We start from the raw sequence: 21,944 nt of genomic DNA, 5'->3' as shown, positions 1-21,944 counted from the left end.
ATTAATTTTATTTCACTTTAATTTACACAAACAAATAAGGATAATGCAATCCTTTTTAGGTGGAGAGATGTTAAGAAATTAAACAGAAAATGATTGCCCTAAAGCAAAAATAATTGGGTCCCTTGAGCTCCAGTTTGCTGGCTCTGTGACTTTTGAAAGTCACTTAAGGTGCCTGGACCTCAGTTGTCTCTGGTGAAAATGAATAAATAATTATGGTGTTCAATTTCCTAGAAATCTTAACACAAGGGAGGAAGGCAGAGATGTCACTAACATGCCACCACTTAAAACTAATATTATTTGAAGGAGGGAAATCCAATGAAGAAACAAAAGAAAACAAAAAAGAAACCCCCAATGACTCCTGCTCACCTTGGTTGTATTTCTGACCTACTAAACTCCAAATTATCCTCATCTTGTGTCTCCCTTCTCTCCCAAACCCTGGCCCCAGAAACTGCTATGGACTCTATTCCTGCTTCTTGCTTTATCCTCTGGTTTTGATGTTCTGGAGAATTCTGACTTGATCCCATTCATCTCCTAGAGAACTCTTCTCTTGTCCCCAACTCATTGCTTTCATTCATGGATCCAATTGGCTTTATTCCCATAGTGACCGGGAACTATATTATCTGTCCCATGCCAAATCTATCAAACTCGTGCACCACTTGCAACCCTCACTTCTTATCTTTTAGTAGAAATCCAAACCCCTACCAGTGCAGGAATAGTTTTTAGATAAGAAAGGGTCTTGCACAATCCAAGTGAGGAAACATTGTTAAGGTATAGTTTCATGCCTGTTTTGCACCTCTTGTAGGGCTAGGGATCTATTGACCCATCATACAATTTAGATTTTGCTTGAGATTTTTGTTTGAAAAATTTTATTTAATAAATAAATTTAGAATATTTTTCCATGGTTACATGATTCATGTTCTTTCCATCCCCTCTTCCCACCCCTCCTGTTTGCTTGAGATTTTAGAACAATTATATTCTGATTATAGCATATTATTCTAAGTAGATGTATGTACCTAGCCATAGTCTTTTGCCAAACTCTGAGCCTGGGTTCTCTCCTTCTACCAGGATTATTGGGGTGATCTTGCTGGTGAGGCAGAATGACTACCCCCAAATGATACCCATAACCAGTGCTTAGCAGTGCTTGTTGTCAGCCAGATTTACTGATCAGATGAATAATAAAAGACTTTTTATGGGAAGGTTTGTATCTTTCCCTTCCCCAGCAGAGCCATAGCACATTTTATTAAAAAGAGGAATGGATAGTTGTGATTCTTTTACCATCTTGGACCAGTATCCCTTCCCTGGATGTGTGTTGTGATAGACCATCTGGAAGGGCCAATGTTGTTAACTGAATTGGAACTCAAATACTTGAAGGTGAAGAAAGGAAAATGGCTTTATAGACCCAGAACTGCTATAAGCATACTAGGTTATTATGTCTTTTATTCTCTGTTATGTTCTATACTCTTCTGTTATGTCATACAGTCTTTCAGAGGTTCATGAATTTAGTAGTTTAAGATTTGCTGGAGTGACTTGGTGGTCATCTATCTCATTCTCATTCTCATCTACTTCTGGAATGCTGCATTGCATATAGAGTTAGTCCAGGTCATCTTCTACCACTTAAACCAATAGTGGATGTTTTCTAAGGTGAAGAAGTATCAGTTCAAAAAGGAGCAATGACAAGAAGGAATAATGAATGGGAGATTCCTTTTGAGGTATAATTTTTGCCTTGGATGATTTCTGAAGTCCCTTCTCATTTGTAGCTGGTGATACTGTAAATGGGAATTTTGGAGGGGTAGCACCCATGGAGTCTATTCATGTCTTCAGAAGGTAGAGGATATGTGGTAGTAGAAAATTCCTGCATGATGAAAGACCTTGGTTTTGTGGAATGCTGCTCCATTCATTTCCAAGATCTTCCTGTTCTGAAACCAGAGGTATTAGTCCTTTCCAGATTCTCTTAAGAGACTAATACCTCTGGTGGGAAGGTCAGTGTTCTGTGTGCACTATGGCACCCCTTAGCATCCCAGGGAGAACTTGCACATTTAGTGCAAGGACTTGCTTAGGAGCCCTTTTCGAGGTTGCTCATCTACCTTGTTGTCCCCCTTTCATCCAACTCTCACCTGGGTCTGTAAACCACAACTAGTAAAACCATCTTGGCAGATGGGATTAACCATTTTGAGGCTAACTGACAGGATTCAAACTGTCAATGAATTAGGGGAATGTCTTACCTGAGTATGGGAAGATGTCCCCCAGTGAAATGGGTAGGCAAGAACAATGTGTTCCAATGGCCCTAAAGGAGTTTAAGCAAGTGTTCTGGAGGGTTAGAGCTGAATTAACACTGAGGCTGAAACATCCAATACTATGATGTTGTTCATTTTCTCATTGGCTTGCCCAATTCTTCCAATATCCAAACCTTGCAAATAATTCTCCCACAACTTGGCAAACACAGAAACAATAGAGTAAGGTAGGAAGAGCTGTCTGCAGCCAGAGATTCATTTGAGGTATGAAACAACTATGTGGAGTGAGCATAGCACTCCAAAATTATCCATTCTGGTCATAGAAATATGGAGTACGTTGGAGATTTGACCAACACCATACTCACTGAGAATTATTCATCCTCCTCTCTACTTCATCATTACCCATATTCTAGGATATTTCAATCTGTGGGCAAATGCACTATTACATAAACCAGAATTTGGATCTTCCTACAGAATATAAAAATTAACTTCAGATGGATCTAAGAAATCTGACTTGCCAGGAGCAGATCTGAGATGTCCAATCCATCTGAAGCTGAGATACTATTCAAAGGTTTGATTCTAATGCTTTGCCTGCACATTGGATAAGGACAATAGTCTTGGAGTCAGAGCGGACTTTAGGCGTTTTCTATTTCAAGACCTTAATTTTATAAATAAATAACTGAGGCTCAGAGAAGTCAAAAATCTTGCCCAGAACTACCCAGAAAGTAAGCATTGGAGACTGGATTTGACTGTGGGTCTTTTTGACTTTCTGATAGTTTGCCCCTCTATCTACTACAACCTGCTGGAGGGTAAGCGATATGCCTTAGAAAAATGAATCCTGGGGAATGCAATTCACTCACCACAGGGGAATTGGGGCAGTTGTCTTCTTTGAAAATCAGTACAAAATCCATATTTAATTCTAGGTTCATGGAGGTCATATCACTACCCCTATTACTCAATAGATTGGCAGGGCTATGGAACTGAGGAAAGTACTTGGGAGCCTATAGTTAATATGCTTCTCCCCATGGTAATGGTAATGGTAATCATTACCATTGGCAGGGTACAGACTTTCCCCCATGCTATATTATCAATTTATAGCATCAAGTTCCAGAGAGACATTCTTTAAAGAGGAGTGGTAGTCAATTCCATGGCAACTTTGCCCCATGTATTAGGTAATTTCACTTTTCCACACTTAGCAGGGCAAAAAAGGGACTTGACTAGTATTTTCTCACCATTTATACTTTAAGTCTGGGAAACTGTATGAGACAAACACCATCATATTGCTATTACTTACTGCCTTCATCATTGTTTGTAATTCTAGAAGACTTCCAAGCTCTGAAATATTACTATAAAGAATTTTCTTGCCTTTTGGGCTGGTAGTCTCTTGAACTCTGGCTTATATTTTCCAATCATGTGTTGGATTATGATGACTTTATACAAAGTGGCTCTTTCTTTAGGCCTTTTCAATTGCTTTTAACATCATCGAACTTAGGATGCAGGTTTTGACAATCTAGGTGATTTATACGGTCCTTTTTAGATAGTGTGTCATAATTCCTCAAACCTGAGCATCATTACCATTGGCAGACCCATTGATCATTAAGTAAAAGTAGAAACCCCAAAATGCAGAACTTTAGGATATTGAAAACAATCCCAGAAACTGAGGAAATTGTTTAAGATATAGCAAGGAGAAATTTAGGCTTGCCTAATCGCAAACTAGAATAACAGAAATAATTTTCACTCTTTATTCTGGAATATACATTGGCTTAAGGAATAGCATTTATTTTATTTTAAACTTTTATTGATGATTTTTGTTTTTACATTTTAGTACTTCATTTTAAAAAAAATTGTTTTTAAATATTTTTCTGTGGTTACATGATTGATTTTCTCTTCATCTTCTCTCCCCCCCCCCCACTCCTGGGGATGACAAACAAGTCTTAAGGGTTATACAGGTGTTATCACTTGATACCTAAACCCCAAATCCTATACCCATGTAAACAATAATAAATCATATGTTTTCCTTCTGCATTTCTACTCCCATACATTTTTCTCTGGATGTGGCTAGCATTCTTTCTCCTAAGTCCCTCTGGATTGTCTTGAATCATTGCATTGTTAGCAGTGGCAAAATCAATTACATTTAATTGTGCCATTTCTCTATACAATGTTCTGTTCTGCTCATTTTGCTCCACATCCAGTTCATGGAGGTCTTTCCAGTTGGAATAGAAGTCAAATAGTTCATCATTCCTTATAGCATAGTAATATTCCATCACCAACAGTTGTCACAATTTGTTCAGCCATTCCCCAATTGAAGGGCATCCCATAATTTTCCATTTTTTTTTGCCACCACAAAAATGGCTATGAATATTTTTGTACAAGTCTTTTCTTCCCTTATTATATCCTTGGGTACAAAGGCTGGATCAAAGGGTAGGCATTCTTTTAAAGCCCTTAAACGTAATTCCAAATTGTATTCCAGAATGGTTGGATCAATTCACAAGTCCACCAGCAATGTATCAGTGTGCCAATTTTGCTACATCCCCTCAAACATTTATGATTTTCCTTTGCTGACAATCTGTTATTGGTCAATCTGCTAGGTGTGATGTGGTATCCCAGAGTTGTTTTGTTTTGTATTTCTCTAATCAGGAGGGATTTATAACACTTTTTCATGCCATTATTGATCATTTGGATTTCTTCACCTGTGAACTGCCTATTCATTTCCCTTGACCACTTGTCAATTGGGGAATAGCTGGAACTCTTGCACATTTACTTAGTTTCCCATAAATTTGAGAAATTAGACTTTTGTCAGAAATTTTTGCTATTAATTCCCCTCCCCCCAAGTTTGTTGCTTCCATAGGACTTTCTTGATATCTGTCCCTCTTACTAGTGGAATTTGTAGAAGAAAATAAAGAAAAATAAGCAAAACTAACCAACATGGTGACTGTTATAACAGCATATTCAACATTCTATACCTATTATTTCCCTCATTTTTTCCAAAAGAAATGAATCCCTTTTCATTTTTTTCTCAAGGGCCAGAATTGATCATTTCAATCCATTATGTTTTGTCTGCTCTTGTCTTGTTTTCATTTCATTTGCATTATTATAGTTCTCAAATGGTGAGCCTGTGAGATTGAGATCCTTTGCTCCTTCTCACTATGGAATTTAGAGAGTGCCTTTACAGAAACTGAGACTATAACTTGATGATATAGCATTAGTGGAAGGCCTTACTAGTTCTGCCTCCTTAACTCTGTATCAATTTATATAGTCCTCATACTTTTCTGAATTTCTCCTGATAGAGCAACAATGTTCTATCACAATCATATACCACGATATTGTCTAATTATTCTCCAATTCATGACCACATTATTTGTCATTTTGGAAACTACTAAAAGTACTTTTTTAAAAAAAAATTTGGTATGTAATGAGCCTTTCTTTGTGTCTTTGACCTCTTATGCACAGTTGGGTTAAAGGATATAAGTGACTTTTTAAAAGCAATATTTGAAATTAATTTTGATGGCAGTTGGTTCATTTCACAGCTCTTCCAACATGTATTAATGTGCCTGTTTTCCCTTAAAACACTGACTATTTCTGTCTTTTATCCTCTTTGCCAATTGGATGGTGTGAACTTAAATTTCAGAGTTATTCTAACTTGCATTTATCTTATTAGTGATCTGAAAAATTTTTGTATAGAAGTTGATACTTTACAATGCATTTTAAAGCTATTCATGTCATTTCTTCAATTTTCTCTTGGGGAATAGCTCTTGGTTTTATATAATTTGGCAGGTAGACTGGAATAGCAGATAAAATACTTGTCTTGGAGCCAAGAAATTCTGAGTTAAAATTCTTTCCCAGCCACTTACTACCTCTATGACCCTGAGAAAGTAACAACTTCTCCTAGCCTTAGATTTTTCATTTTTAAAATGGGATAAACATAGTACCTACCTCAAAGGGTATGTGTGTATCAAATGCAATAACATATAAAGTACTTTATAGAGGGTAGTTGGGTTGCTCAGTGGATTAAGAGCCAGGCCCAGAGATAGAAGGTCCTGCATTCAAAGCTGGCCACAGACACTCTCTAGTTGTGTGACCCTAGACAAGTAACTTAACCCCCATTGCCTAGCCCTTACCAGTTTTCTACCTTGGAACAAAAATACAATATTTATTCTAAAATGGAAGGTAAGGTTTATAAAGATAATAATAAAACTAAGAATTTTGTAAGATTTAAAGTGCTATGTAAAATCTAACTAGTATTGTATTGATTATATATAGGTATATTTGTGTATGTTGAAGTTAATCCTTAATATCTTTTGGGTTTAAGAATATTGTCAGTTGTCAATTTATTGCAAAGTTTTTTCTCTCAAAATTTCTCTTTTTCTATCTGCATTGATATTATTGGTACAAACACCTTTTACTTTTAATACAGGCTAACAACTATTTTTCCCATTATTATCATCTCATCTATTCCTTGTTTAATTAATAATTTATCCTTTATCTAAATTTGTGAAAGTTCTCTCCTATTTTTCTCTAATTTTTAAAATCATATAACTATATATTTAAATCACAAAGCTGTTTGGAATATAATGAGTTAAGGGAGGTTTGAATTCTATTAATTTTAATTCACTTTCTTTCTTGCTTTTTATTCATTATTACTTTTAGGATCCTAGATTTAATTTTGTTATGAGTTTTTTCTGGTTTTTCAAAATAACCATTTTATGTTTTGGTATAATATTATGTCTGTCATTAATTATAAAACTATCATAATCTTTATTTTGTCAGCATTTGTCAGGCAAAGCCAATATTATTTCTACTCTATCACTATGAATTATTTTGTCAGCTCAATCATGAGCAAAAATATACCTCAACTCATTTAGTAATAATAATAAATTCTTTATTTTTGGAGTGTCTTGTAGTTGTAATTAAATCTTGATGGTTTCAGTGTTGTGATTGATTACCCACCAGGTATTTTATATATTGTGTAGATATTTTCAATGTGATTTACATTTCTATAATTCTTTCTAATTTTTGGTAGTATTAAATAAAAGTGTATTTCTGTGGATTTATTTTGTTTCTTGATATTGTACTGAAGGTAAGGCTAGGATTTTCTAATTCTCTTTGTAGAGGATAGCATCAGTTTTATCTGTCTGTTTTATATATATGTGTGTGTGTGTATATATATACACACACACACATATATATGTAGAAGCTTTTGCATTTCTATTCCTTAGGTTCTTTTCTCTCTTTTGTCCTAATATGAGACTTTTACATGCTTTTTCAGGCCATAACTTTTGTGCAGAAGGACCCAAGTGTGGTGAGAATTCTGAGTGCAAAAACTGGAACACCAAAGCAACCTGTGAATGCAAGAGTGGTTATATCTCTATCCAAGGAGACTCTGCATACTGTGAAGGTAAACACAATACTTAACGGAGTCATTTCTGTGAAACCTCTGAGAAATGTAATGTCAAGTACAAGATTGATGGTAAGAAGCTGTCACAGGGCTCAGATTTTATGTTGTTTCAAATAAAGCTTCCTTTGGGGTTACCTCTGCATACCTGAGGTGCCAAGCAAATGGAAATAATGCCTTGGGATATTCCAGGATGTTATGCTCCATCTTACTCTGGACTGCTTAAAACAAATGTAACATAAATGAGGGTGATTAGAGAAAAGCTCAAGCAATGACAGAATGGACAGATAGATTAGTATGTGTGTGCTGTTGTTGCCTGTCCTCAGCTAAATCAAGAAAAAATGAATATCAGTGTATTTGGAAAGAAAAATCCCTTGTGCTCCATGATGAATATCTATTAAAACCAGCCTATTCTTGGAAGGATCCTTTTGTGTTCATAATAGTTATTGTCTCCTAAATTTTTGACATATTTATGGGCATAATTTATTATCAGTTTTTTTCTTCTAGGATTTGCTCTTTTAGACCCCCCCAAATGTTTAGACCCTGCTAAAATGTTCTAAGTAGTAGGTATATGTTTCAGTTTTTTTGGCACCACAGATGTTCATTAAGGGCATGATGGTTGAAATAGAGAAACTTAATAATAGTCTTAAAGGTCTTGAGGTCTGGGATCTTTCAGTACTACTTTTCAACTTCAGATATACAAACTGCTCCTGTGGTTCCAAAACCAATTTTATTTCTGTTCTACCACTATGAATATAATAGATGGGTTGTCCATATTAAAATATGCTTTTCCTGCTTTGGTTAAAAATGGCAAAGATATCTTGAATGTTCTCAATAGCATTGAATATTTTTCTGGTATTTATTTAATATTTATTGTTAGCAAAAGTGGTGAGTTTCTAGCCATTTTCTCATTATGACCAAAATCTACAATGCCATGACATTATTCTTTCAATAACTTGACACCTCCCATGAGGATTTTTCTTTGGATAGTCTTCATGATGGTTATTTTGAAATTTTTCTGAAAATTTATTTTTTTTCTTTCATTACTTAAGCTGGTGTTGAGTTCCTGGTCTATAGTAATGGTCTACTATTTGCTCTCTGAAGAGTTTCCCTGCTAACTCCAGGCATTGTAATGGCAACTGATGTTTAGTTGTACTCCGTTGTTGAGTTTATTTGTGGCTGGGCTGTGAATATTTATTTTGGTGGTCACTAGGGATTTAATTTCTAAATCCCAAATGAATTACTAAAGTAAAATGTAATTTATGGTAGTTTTATTTACAATAGAGGGAAGATATTAAGGAATCTGTGAGAGAGAGAGAGAGAGACAGGGAGAGAGAGACACACACACAGACAGAGAGAGAGACAGACAGACAGACAGAGAGAGAGACAGAGACAGAGAGAGGAAGAGAGGGAGAGAGGGAGAGGGAGGGAAGAGAATGAGGGAAAAGAAAGAGAGAAAGAGAGAAAGAAAACACAAACTGTGGCTTCCTTTAAGCCAGGTAGAAATTCTAAGACCCTAATAAGGGAAAAAATTCTCAAGATGATGGGCCTTTTTCAGAGGTTTACACCTCCGAGAAAGGCAGGGTTACTAAGTTAGCCTTTCACTCACCAACACCTTTTTGTAGTTAAAATGGGTAGATTTACTTCAAATACTGAGTGTGCATCTTTTGGGGATTAAAATCTAAAAATAGACTGGATTGCAATTCAACCTTTACAACAAAGGAAGAGCTAAGTATCTTCATTGTTACAATCAGGGGTGAGCTAAATCCAATCTTCACACCTTTCACCCTTGGTTTTCTTGGTAGCTCAGTTTTATAGATTTGTTCTTGCTTGGAGAAATTCATTTTTTGGCAAATTGATCCCACCAGGTTTCTGTTTTGTCTGCTAGTTATTAACTTTCTAAGTTCTTATAATATTTTTTTCTGACTCTTTTCTTTTGAAAGTACATAAATGTTTCCCAGACTTCATGGCTCCTTTAACCTCAAAATATGGTTACTACTTCTCCAATGTTAGATTTTCTTTACATTAATGTAAATCATTTATTTTTGGAGCTCTTTTGTGGGTGTATTTTCTATAAAAATTCAACAGTTACTTTAAAAGGTTTATAATTTTTGGTGTAGGTATTCATCTCACAGAATATATTGAACATTCTACCACTCCTCCTCTCCACCCTTCAAAAAAAGCACAAGGCTTATAGTACTCAGAGGCTCATGGAATTATAGACCTAGGGATGGAGAGAACCACACAGGCTATCTAACACCCTCTCAATTTACAGATGTTTAGGCTGAGGTCTAAGAGGTTAAGTGACTTAACTGAGGTCATGAAGGGGAAAACATATGTATTTTTCTTAATTATAAAATGAGAAGGTTAGATTTGCTGAATCTAGAGGTTCTCTTTACCTTTAAATCAATGACCTTCCTGTAAGAGTAACTCTGTGACCATGGTTCAACCCATAGGACCCATAAATTTAATTAACATTTATCTGATGCCCATACTGTGCAATGCTCTGAGGATGCAAACAAGAATAACAAATATAGTCCCTGCTTTCAGGAAGTTTAAAATCTATTCTAATAAATCTAATATAATAATTCTTAAAATCTACTCTAAGGCACATACAAAATTAATCTTCATACAAACTGGAAAACGTAGAGGTGAGTAATAAAATGAATCCTCAAACAAAAGGAAATTTGATAACTGATGGATGAGAAATAACCAGGGAGTATCCAGAGCTGGATCCCCGATCCTTCATGTCCTCTGGGGTTCAAATAAGTAGGGCTGCAGATTGAAATCAAAGAGTCAGTTAAGATATCTAGATTCTAGCCCTTAATCAAAGAAAGCTTTTGGAATAGTTGCTGCTCTCTTCTAACCCTCCAGAAAGAAGAGATAAGAGACCAAAGCACTTGGAAGGGTGCTGAGTATCTAAGCTGAGATAACAGCAAGATGATGAGATTTCAGAGGATCAGTTTAACCTGGGTTCAAAGTTAATCATGTTCATCATGTTTGAAGTTCAAACCAAGTAATACTTGAGATGGAAAATAGAGAGTTGGTCTCATTAGGTTGTAATTTTCAATCAGAGCATGGACTATCTTTTATTTCTTTTTCCTTAGTGTCTGGCATATGATAGTCCCTTAAGAAATGCCTTTGACTGACATTGAATGGCTACAACCTCAATGACTTCCATTCAAGGGGTTCTTTGATGGTGTCATCAAGTTCATTTTTACCATTTGACATTTACAACTCTGTCACAAAAGGAAGAGCAGTATAGTGGATAGAGAAATACCCTTACAGCAAAGAAGATCAGAGTTCAAGTTCTCTCCCTGACATATTGGTTGTGTGATATTGGGCAAGGCAATTAACCTATCTGGGTCCCAGTCAACTCTCTTAGATTTTAAGTTGCCAAATAAGAATAGAGCTGCATTGGTAAAGGGAGTTTCTTTATTTTTATTAAATTTAATCTAATTAATTAAATTATCTTGGAAGGCAAGACATTTATAAATCAGGACTCTGACTGGGGTCCTATAAAGTTTTTATCTTTTTTTTTTTTGAGAATTATTTCAGTATAATTGATTTCCTTTCTAATATTAAGTATTGTATTTTATGCTTTTAAAAATATTATTCTGGAAAGAATTTTCATCATATTGCTAGAGGATTCTATGACTGATAGTTACATACACACAAACACATGTAAAAATTAAAATTAGATTGCAGTAATAAAATGTTATATTTTAGGAGATTTATTAATGATCATTAGAAATCAAGGAATAAAGAGGATACAAAATAAAGTCCATGTGCCCATGGCTGATTAGCCATTCCAAAAATCCCCATGCTTACCTTAGCCCTGCCACCATGCTGGCTGCAAGTCCAAGTTAAAGACCCAAGAGGACCGCCCACTCACTAATATCCCCTGTCTATAGGAGGTACATAATGGCAGGAAGTCAGTGGGCTCCTGGGAAATGTAGTTCTTTTTTTTAGGGTAACATATTTTCAATTATACACACATACCCAGAAAAATTAAGAACTATTGAAGAACATTTAGTCTGCTCTTTTCAGGTAGCAAATAATATAGTCTCTGAGGTCTGGAGGTGGTAAATATCTTGCTTAAGGTGGAGATACCAGCCACAGACCTATCCTGAATCACTACCTTATCATGGCAGAAGGGATTACTTAGCTTAATGAAACTAGGAGCTATGTATGCCTAGCAGGGTTATCCAAGGTGAATAGGTCATATTTTAGAGTTCTGACAAAAGGTGATCTATTGGAGAAGGAAATGGCAAACTACTCTAGGATCTTTGCCAACCATGGACAGTTGCTATGGTCCATGGACTCCAGAAGACTCAGACCTGGCTGATTGACTCAACAACTAACAACAAACAACAGCAGTAGAGTCATTTCACTTGACTATAAATCCAGTGTTTTTCTATTTCTTCAGAACTCTCTGGCTCCACTCCTGTGCCAGGGATATGACCCAGTTTATGTGTCTCTATTAAAGTCCATCCCACTTTGATGGCTCTTTTATTGCTATTGTTAGTCTTTGGCTCTTTCTCTGACTTGATTTCCATAGGCTTTCTCTGTGGTGGTCTGATTAAGCCGGAGGTAGCAAAGAAGCACACCAAATATAACAAGAATTTGGGGAGTCTGAGTTATGTTTGATGTCATTGGTTTGCCTGCCTTAGAAAGAATAAGGTTTTAGAGAAGGGCCAGAGATATGTTATTACTACTATTTAAAAAAATCCTTACCTTCTATCTTAGAATCAATACTAAGTTTTGGTTCCAAGGCAGAAGAATGAATGGTAAGGGCTAGACAATTGGAATTAAGTGAGTTGGCCCAAGAAAGGTCTGAGACCAGATTTGAATCCAGGACCTCTCATCTGTAGGTCTGGCTTTCTATCCACCGAGTCACCTCACTGCCCCTATAGACAGATTATTTTTAAACCTACTGAAATAGAAGGAAAATGGACCTATATTGTAACTTCCCCGATGAACAAGACTGGCTTGGCAATTAAAACAAAATATTACATGCACTATTGGAACTTTCTCTCTTGAAGGCTCTTCCTGTTCTTAGTGGAAAGAATAGGCACCAAAGACTTTTCATTTTCCTTAACTTCCTAGGGTCACAGTTGAGATATGATATATTAAGACTCTCTTTATATACCACTGCAATTGTAGGAGAGACCACTGTATACAGTATCAGTGCTCCTAGCTAATCAATAGAGGATAATAAGGCCTTTTGTCAGCTTGTATACAATTCACAGCACTCCTTTTCATTTTGTCTTATCCAAATCAGGCAGGAGTATTTCCCGCATTGAAATGTGCTTTGGATGGTTTTTTTTAGTGTCTTATGAATCCAGAGGCAGCAGGACCTGCATCTTTTCCTTTGTGACATTTTCCACAATGACCAGACCTTAAGAAGTGTCTGAGACATTATTTGTAAAAATCAGGAAAGTTTAGCAGCCTAGCTGATCTGCTAATATCACTGGTCATCCTGCAAGTAAGTAGACTTTAAATTGATTGTAATTTAAATCCTGATCTCAAAGTTATTTCTTAAATATTGATCATCTAGATGTTGAGTTCAGATAAACATCTTTAAAAAGGCAGAGATTTACAATGTTTCGCTGCTTTTACAGCCATTGAAGAAGATTTCCAAGAGTAATGGAATGTATGGAAGTCAGTTTGGTAGAAGGAAGAAAACTCTGGCTCTGAAGTCATAATATCTAGGTTCAAATCCCACCTGGCATTACCTATGTGAGTTAGGGCAGTTTTCACTTAACTCTTTGGGTCTTGGTTTTCCCATCTGTAAAATTAGGGAGTTAAGAAAGAAAATGTTCTCTGAATTCCCTTGTAACTCTAGCTCTCTTTTCTTGTGATTTAGTTTTAGTTCCACTTCTGCTACTACCTGCATCACTTTGGGTAAGTCATTTAACTTTTCAGAAGCTCAGTTTCCTCACCTGCAAAATGAGAAGTTGGATAAGTCCCTTCCAGATCTAAATTTTTGATCCTTTAATCTTATATGCCAGCCATTGTTCTATGTGTTGATAATACAAAGACAAAAACAAACAAATCCCTGACCTGCAGGAACTTAAATTTTACTGGGGGTAGAGATATTTTACTGTAAGAACAAGCTTTTTCATGCGTTGTCTCAATTTAGCCTTATAATATCCCTGTGGAATTATACAAGGGGACTTGTATGATTCCCATTTCACAGATGAAACCATTAAGGCGTTGAAAGTTTGCAATTTACCCCAGGTTACAGGACTAATAAGTGGCAAAGTCAAGACTAGAATCCAGGTTTACTGATTTCTCAGGTTACTGTATTTTTCATTGTGTACTCTAACATCTCTTGAATACAAAAGGTCTCAAAAATTTGTATGAAATAGAGAGGAAGCTCTTGATTATTAGACTCAGTTTCTGTCTATTCTAGATCACCTACTTGGTCCATTAGCAAATTCCATAATCAACTGTAGGGTCTACATTAGTGTGCCCAGCCATTAGAAAGATTGCCCTGGTCAAGTGTCCTTAACCCTCTTCTATACCTGGAAGTTATTGTTCTATAGAAATGGTGGGCTCTCAAGATTGGGGTGGAAGTCATAGTAAGCATCTTCATTCAGAGCACTGACACTACTTTTGGGAAACCAGATCATTTTCCTGAGGATAAGCTAGTATCTATGATGGGCTATGAGATCTAAGCCTTCTATCGCCATTAAGGAGGAGGAACTCGGCAAAGGAGAGGAATGTTGATATCACGGCCTTGGGCCAATCAGTCAACCTCTCTTGGTTTTAGTTCATGCATCTATAAAATGGACTCAATTATCACAAAATTCCCTTCCAGATCTAAAATCTATGATTATATTTTCACTCTGTTTTTCTTAGATTTATGGGAACTTTGTGATCTCTATATTTTCTCTGGGCATGCAACATTGGCTTAAGATGGAACTAGTCCATAGGGAAGAATAAGTTTTCCTACAAAAAGGGCCCTGAGTAGGGAGTATTACAATTATATGGTCAATATACATCATGCCTACAATCTGTATAGAATGTCAGGGGGCAAGAACATGGTTATTCCCCAAGGATATTTAATCTTCCTTGGAATCAAACAAAGAGGTAAGAAGAGAGGGGAAGTGTGGGTGATGAACAAAGTTGCCTGAGTCCTAAACCTTGAATGAATTCCTGGGGATATTAGGTAAAGATGTCAGAAGACCCTCTTTACTCCAAGTCTTATTGTCTTAGTTCATAACTTGGCATAGGTTTCTTGATGGGGCATCAGATATCAATACTTTTAAGAAATAGACTATTAACTTGAATTTACATTTCTGCCAATGAGATACAGGTATTCCGTCATTTTGCCAAAAGCATAAAAATTAGTAGGATTTTAAGCATCATGACATTAATCAGTTATTTTTGCCAAACTGCAACAAGGGCCAATAGCTTTATTTCCCTTTTATGCTTACTAAACTTTTTAAAGGTTTTTTGATATAACTCAAATCATATTTTTACTTTTCACTTTAAAAAAGATTTATTGATACCTTTTTATATCAGTCATTTCCTGTTATATCCCACATTAAACCCTACTTTGTATCAATGAAACATAGTTAAATAAAACTACCTGTCAGTTGTATGCAACATTCTTATCTTTTAGTCTCCACTTTTATGATAGGAAATTAGACATCATCATTTATCCTCTGAGATCAAGATTGATCACAACAGTTAAAAAGACTTTACCCTCAAGAAGTTTACATTTTATTGGGGAATAGGAGGAAAGAAAATAAATCTTTCATGTAGCTTGTCTCATTTTATCCTCATGGTAATCTCATGTAGTAAGATCTGTGATTATTTCCCGAGTTCATCTAGGAAGCTCCTAGGAGACATAATGGATAGTGCTCTGAATCTGGACCTAGGAAGACCTGGATTCAATTCTAGATCCAGACTCTTAAAGGCTATGGGACCCTGTGCAAGTCATTTAATCTTTGACTACCTCAGTTAATCTTCTGAAAAACAGGAAGATAATATGCTCTTACCTCCCAGTATTCGCATGAGGATAAAGAGAGATGACATTTGTAAAGTGCTTTGCATACCTTAAAGTGCTATATAAATGCTAGCTATTTTAAATGCCTAGAGGTAGCAGTGGCCCAGTGATTAAGAGCACTGGGACTAGAATCAGGAATATGTAAGTTCAAATCCATCCTCAGACACTTCCTACCTGTGTGATCCTGGGCAAGGCATTTAAGTTCTGATTGCCCAAAAAAGAATCCATTGTATCTGCTGGGGAAGGAAATAGCAAACCATTTCAATATCCTTGCCAAGAAAACTTCATGGATAGCTGCAGCCCATGGGGTCACAGAGTTGGACACAAGTGAACCACAACAATTTTAGTGTCATTTTCATGTTATTTTAATCATCATGTAAGCTGTATTCCTGGTTCTACTTACTTCCCTCTGTGTTAGTTCATAGAAGTCTTTAACATGTTTCTCTGAATTATCCATATTAGTTGTTTCTTGTGGCACAGGAGTAATTATTTTTATGTGCCACATTAGTCTCCTACATTGTTGCTATCACCAAAAAGTACTTTCATTGATACTTTACCACATGTAGAACTTATCTTTTTGTCTTTAATTTCTTATATTTATATGATGCTTTAGAACTTAGATTGCTTTTTTAAAATCTCCTTTATCTCCATTTAATTTTCTAAAAAATTCTAAGAGATGGGGAAGGGGTAATATTATTTACCACCACCCCCATTTTACATATTAGTTAGCAACTAGTATATCCAGGACTTAAACTCAGGATTTCTGTCGTCAAATTCAATGTATTTGCTACTGCTCTAAATGACCTATTTATGTAAAGTACTCAGCAGTTGACAAAATGTGATTTGCTGTATAAGGTTGAACATTTTTAAAGGTCTGGGAGGAAGGTGTTGGCATCTAAAATGGTTTTCATTTTTGTTTAAGGAAATGAATAATGTGCTGATATTAGCATGTAGCTGAGGAGGATAGAGAATGTTGTTTGGCACAAGTAAATCAAGAAATGTTTCATAATGATTTTAGGAAGGTTTAAAATAACCAAAGTCTCAAACAAGGAAATACAGACCCCGCAATAAGATAGTTAAGCCAACCCGGGTTTATTGATAAGATCGGTCTGTCCATCTGTCTGTCCATCTGTCTGTCTGTCTGTCTGTCTATCTACCTATCTACCTATCTATCTATCTATCTATCTATCTATCTATCTATCTATCTATCTATCAATATCTATCTGTCTGTCTAGTCTGTTTGTCTGTCTGCATGTATATCTACCTCTCTATCCATCCATCCATCCATCCATCCATCCATCCATCCATCCATCCATCCATCCATTCTGTCTGTCTAGTCTGTTTGTCTGTCTGTCTATATATCTTCTAGCTATCTAACTAACTAGCTATTTATAAATTTCCCTCCCTCCCTATCATCTATCTAGGCATTCATGGAAGATGGTAGAACTAGTTTGAGTCCTCTGGGTCCCCAACTGGAATTGGGCACCCTTCTGGAGAGTTAGAGGGAACAAAATGCTTTCTACCCTAAACCTAAGGTATATTGAATTTTGGTAGTTTGCTTCTATGGGTCTAGCAAAAATAGGCAAATGGAGAAGGAAGGAAGGAGCCTGGACTTGGGAACCAGTGCTGATTCATTATAGTAATAAAAAGGAAGACTCCTAGGAAAGAAATACATTTATTTAAAGGGGAGGGGAGGCTCCTGGGGACATTACAATGGGAAAAGGTGGCATATAGGTTTTTAAGGGTTTAATGCCTGGTGATAAGTGTGGAGTCAAGTTAGACAAAGATCATGGCTTGATTCTGTCACGTTCAAAGGCAGCATGTGATCTTTCAATCTTCAAACTCAAATACATAGTTTCTCTATTCCTCCTGTCATCTAAAAGTCACCTTGACCTGCCTCTGCCTATGCTAAATTACAAAAGGTCAATGAGGCAGGAGGTTCACTCCAACTCCTGTCAGCAGGAGCACTCCTGATGTCATCTTGACTACCTTCAATAAACTTCATGGAATTTTTGGTGTAGCAGAGAGGTGCCTTTTGACAGTCTTATGGTTTTACACTTCATTAAAAATAATGTAAAGGATAAGAAAAGTAGCAATTTCACTGCACACTGAATTTGTCAGAACAACCCTTGAGTACAAAATCCAGTTCTAGGTACCACATTTGAGATCAAATATTGACAAGCTGAAAGACTCAGAGGAGAGAGAATAAGAGATGGTGAAGGGACAAGGAATCTGGAATTTTGCCTGAAAAAAACTGAAGACTCAGGGTCATGTTTGTTATTTTCAAATATTTGAAGGGACTTATAATTGAGATGAGATTTTTCATGTAATTCTAGACAACAGAACGAGGATCCATAGTTGAATGTTACAGGGAAGAAAACTTCTGCTGAGTACAGCATAAGGAAAATGCTTCAAACAATTAAAAGCTGTTCCAAATTGGAGTGGTATGACTTGTGAAACAATGGGGTCCATGTCATTAGAAATATGTAAGCAGACACTGGATTATAGTTGTGAAGGATGTTACCAAGGAGATTCATAAATAGGGTAGGGGATGGGATCAGATCATTTTGGTCTTTCCCAAGGCTAAATTTCCATGTTCTATGAGAGTGTATTGCTAGTTAGCTAAAGGTAATCCAAAATTCCCATTTTGTTTTAGTTATTCATTCATATATTGCAAAAATACAGTATTGTTAGGATCCCTGGAGTCTGGGATCCAAATTATGTTTTGGTGACTGCTAACTTGGAATACAAAAACATTACTATTACACTGATTTAAAATCAGGGAGGGTTCATTTTTATGAGATCAATCCTAGGCTCATTTTTGTGACTATTGGATTTTAGTTAATGAGTTTTTTGCCATAGGAATGTGGGTTTCAATGTGACTCATCTGAAAAATGAGGTGTTGGACACTAAGCTTGGATAGACCATCAGGTCTGGAGTAAGGAAGACACAAGTTCAAATCCAGATTTAGGCACTATATATGTTACCTTAGGTAAGTCAATTAACCCTGTTTGCCTCAGTTTCATCATCTGTAAAATGAACCGGAGAAGGAAATGGCAAACCACTTAAGTATCTTTGTCAAGAAAACTTCAAATGAGGTCATGAAGAATTAGGCATGACTGAAAGTGACTGTCAAAGGAAAGCAAGAAGAGAATGATGAGATGGCCTACCTGGGATAACATGAAGCCATTTAGCAGTTTAAGGGCAATGTAATGTTATTTTTAGTCTGAGATTTTGAGGTCACCTTTGGTGACTTTATCAGCTAATGTCAGTGACTGTTCCCTGGAGCCAAACAACATCCTCTTTATTAGTTGCTCCAACAGGTATTCAAGGGCTTCTATTATCTTTTAATTTGGAAGAAATTAGGACTAGTTCCTCAGTCTCATTCTGTTTGGCTGTCCCCAGTGTATTTAAGATTCTCTCTAGTCTCTGTCTAGACAGCCTCACTACCAATATTTTCTAGCAAGGATATCAAGAGGGAAATCAGAAAGCCAGAAATGGCCCCCATTTTTCTTCTTGTCTCTGCTATTTCCCTCTAAAAGTAGGTCTTTGGTCCTATTTCTAGGGACTTTAAAAGGACATCTTTGGCCCAGCTGCTCAACTAAAAGTGACAGTCTTCGGTAATCTATAGAGAAGCCTATCTTTCTTTACCATATTACCTTTTTTGTCTATTAATTAATCAACCCATAAAAATAAGTTCTACTATTTTTCAGGTGCTATGTTAGATATGGATGTGTTAGTCATTGTATAGTGCAAAGATTTGGAAAATGGTTAAAGTTGAAAATTTCCCAAGGTTGAAGACTGAGGGAAGTGTTGTCATCTAAAAATAGGGTTCCATATCCAATGCAACAGACTTTACTACTAGTAGCAATACAATAATCCAGGACATTCCAGGAGGACTTATGAGAAAGAATACTATTTACATTGAGAGAAAGAACTATGGGAGTAGAAATGCAAAAGAAAAAAACATATGAATTATAACATCATTTGTTTATATGGATATATGGTTTGGGGTTTCAGTTCTTTGGTAGAAATCAATAATATGGAAATAGGTATCAAGTGATAACATTTGTACAACCCAGTGGAATTGCTTATTGGCTCTGGGAATGGGGAGGGAAGAGGAGAGGGAAACAAAATGAATCAAGTAAACATGGACAAATGTTAAAACATAAGTTAAAATAAGAGAAGAAAGTAAAAAAAGGAACTAAATGTGAGATTTTACACTTGTCTCTATTAAAATTAATCTCATTTGCATTTATACAACAACAAAAATAAAAATGGGGCTCTATTTTTGTTTAAGAAAGTGAGTAAGGGTGTTGATATTAGCTTATATATGAGGAAAATAGAGAATGTTATTTGACAAAAGTGAATAAAGATAATGTTGCATAATTCTGCCTTAGGAATGTTTGGAATAGCCAGAGTCCCTAACAAAGCAATATGGAGCTCCCAACAAAATAGTTAAACAAGAAGAGAATGCTACTTTTTTCCATCTTTTAATTAATTATCTGTCAGTCAATAAGGCAATAAGAAGACAGTGTGTCGGAATAGCTAAGATCATAGCCTTTAGGTATTTTGATTCCTGATTCTGAATCTACCATTCAGCTCTCATGTCTCTTCTGACTCAAGTTATCACCATCCTCTTAGCTTTTTTTCTAAAGATGATCTGAAAGTACTTGGTAACCAGATATGACAGTGATGTCCTTTTGCTACTTTTGCCTTTGAAAAGAACATCCCATTAATATTTCTTCTGACTTATGGTACATAGTGTTTTAGAACTTTATGGGGTCTCCTTGAAAGACATTTTGCAGTAAGTGTGATACTTAGCATTTTTATGTGTCTTAAAAAGGGAAAGAAGTCACAGAGGCCACATGAAATTAAGGCAATAAGAATAAAAGTCACTCCACCTTGGTTTTGGTTTCTAAACTGATACTACCATTGCCAGTCACTTGAATTCTCTTGGACTTAGTATTTTTTATCTGAGAAAGTTGAATTTTAAATATCTTTCTTGTGGTATTCCCCATCCTCATTCTATCATTTAAGTCAGTCCATTCCAAAAAAGTTGTACATTTCCCATAAAAATCTTACATATGGTGGTGCATTGGATTGGATGTATAGGAGGTGGTGGCTAAGGACATGTTAAGCCATGGGTGGTAGATGCTTATAAGTATTAGTCATTAATAAATTGGATTCCATAAGCTAGGGACTGCCAGAGTGGAAAGATACTATCAGTGTCATCTAATATACTGCCGCCCTCCCCATTTTACAATGGAACAAATCCCAAGGTCATATAAGAAGCATTGATGGGGTTTGAATTAGGAATTTAGAATTTCCAACTTCTAGTTGGGTTACTTTTGTTATTCCTCTTTAATAAAATTGATTTTAAAAGGGATTTCTTTAGACACTATGTTTTAGGAGGAATTATCTCCCTCTCTCCCTTCCCTCTCCTCTCTCAGAGATGATAAACAATTTGATCCGGGTTATACATATACTGTCTTGCAAAACCCATTTTCATATTGTTCTTTGTTGTAAGAGAATAATCATATAAAATAAAAACCCAAATAAACTAAAGTGAAAAATAGTATAATTTGGTCCATATTCAGACTCCAACAGCTCTTTATCAACAGATAGCATTATTTATGCAAATCCTTCAGAATTTTCCTAGATCATTGTATTGCTGTGAGCAGATAAGTCTTTCACAGTTGATCATCCCATATTATTGGTGTTCCTGTGAACAATGTTCTTCTGGTTCTGCTTACTTCACTCTTCATCAGTTCATGTAAGTCTTTCCAGCTTTTTCTGAAATCATCCTGTTCATTTCTTATAGCACTATATTATTCTGTTACCATAACATACCACAGTTTGTTCAGCCATTACCCAAGTGAGGGACTTCCCCTCAATTTCCAGTTCTTTGCTACCACAAAAAGAACTTCTATAAATATTTTTGTACAAGTAGGTTCTTTCCCCTGTTTTTTTTTTTGTCTCTAGAATATGTTATGTGATTCTTTATCCCACTGAACTTATAATCATATTAAAGAATCAGTCAATCAAGAAGCTTTATTTAGCATTTACTATATTCTAGATGAATGTACTGGTGCTACAAAGTCACAAATGAAACAATCCCTGACCTCAAGGAGTTTATATTTTATTGAAGGAAGCAGCATATATGCATAACAATCAATATAAAATAGATACAATATAACTTGAAGGAGGAAGAACTAGTAATTGGGGTGATCAGAAAAGGTTTTGGGTAGAAAGTGGGAACTGGACAGACCTTCTAAGGAAATCAGACATTCTGATTCAT

At 35.9% G+C, this 21,944-nt stretch overlaps 1 protein-coding gene across 3 annotated transcripts in view; it reads left to right on the top strand.

The window, feature by feature from the left end:
* NELL1 (neural EGFL like 1) overlaps window positions 1-21,944 on the top strand; it is a 947,998-nt gene that overhangs the window by 254,073 nt on the left and 671,981 nt on the right. For all 3 annotated transcript variants that reach the window (XM_007497168.2, XM_056802023.1, XM_056802024.1), the window contains one exon: window positions 7,498-7,626. In XM_007497168.2, the coding sequence (XP_007497230.1) occupies window positions 7,498-7,626 (129 nt within the window). The remainder of the gene's footprint in view (window positions 1-7,497; window positions 7,627-21,944) is intronic.

Source organism: Monodelphis domestica, chromosome 6 (genome assembly GCF_027887165.1).
Source record: "Monodelphis domestica isolate mMonDom1 chromosome 6, mMonDom1.pri, whole genome shotgun sequence".
Lineage (NCBI taxonomy): Eukaryota > Metazoa > Chordata > Mammalia > Didelphimorphia > Didelphidae > Monodelphis > Monodelphis domestica.
Note: the sequence above shows the minus strand (reverse complement) of the source record. Positions and strands in the feature narration are given on the sequence as shown.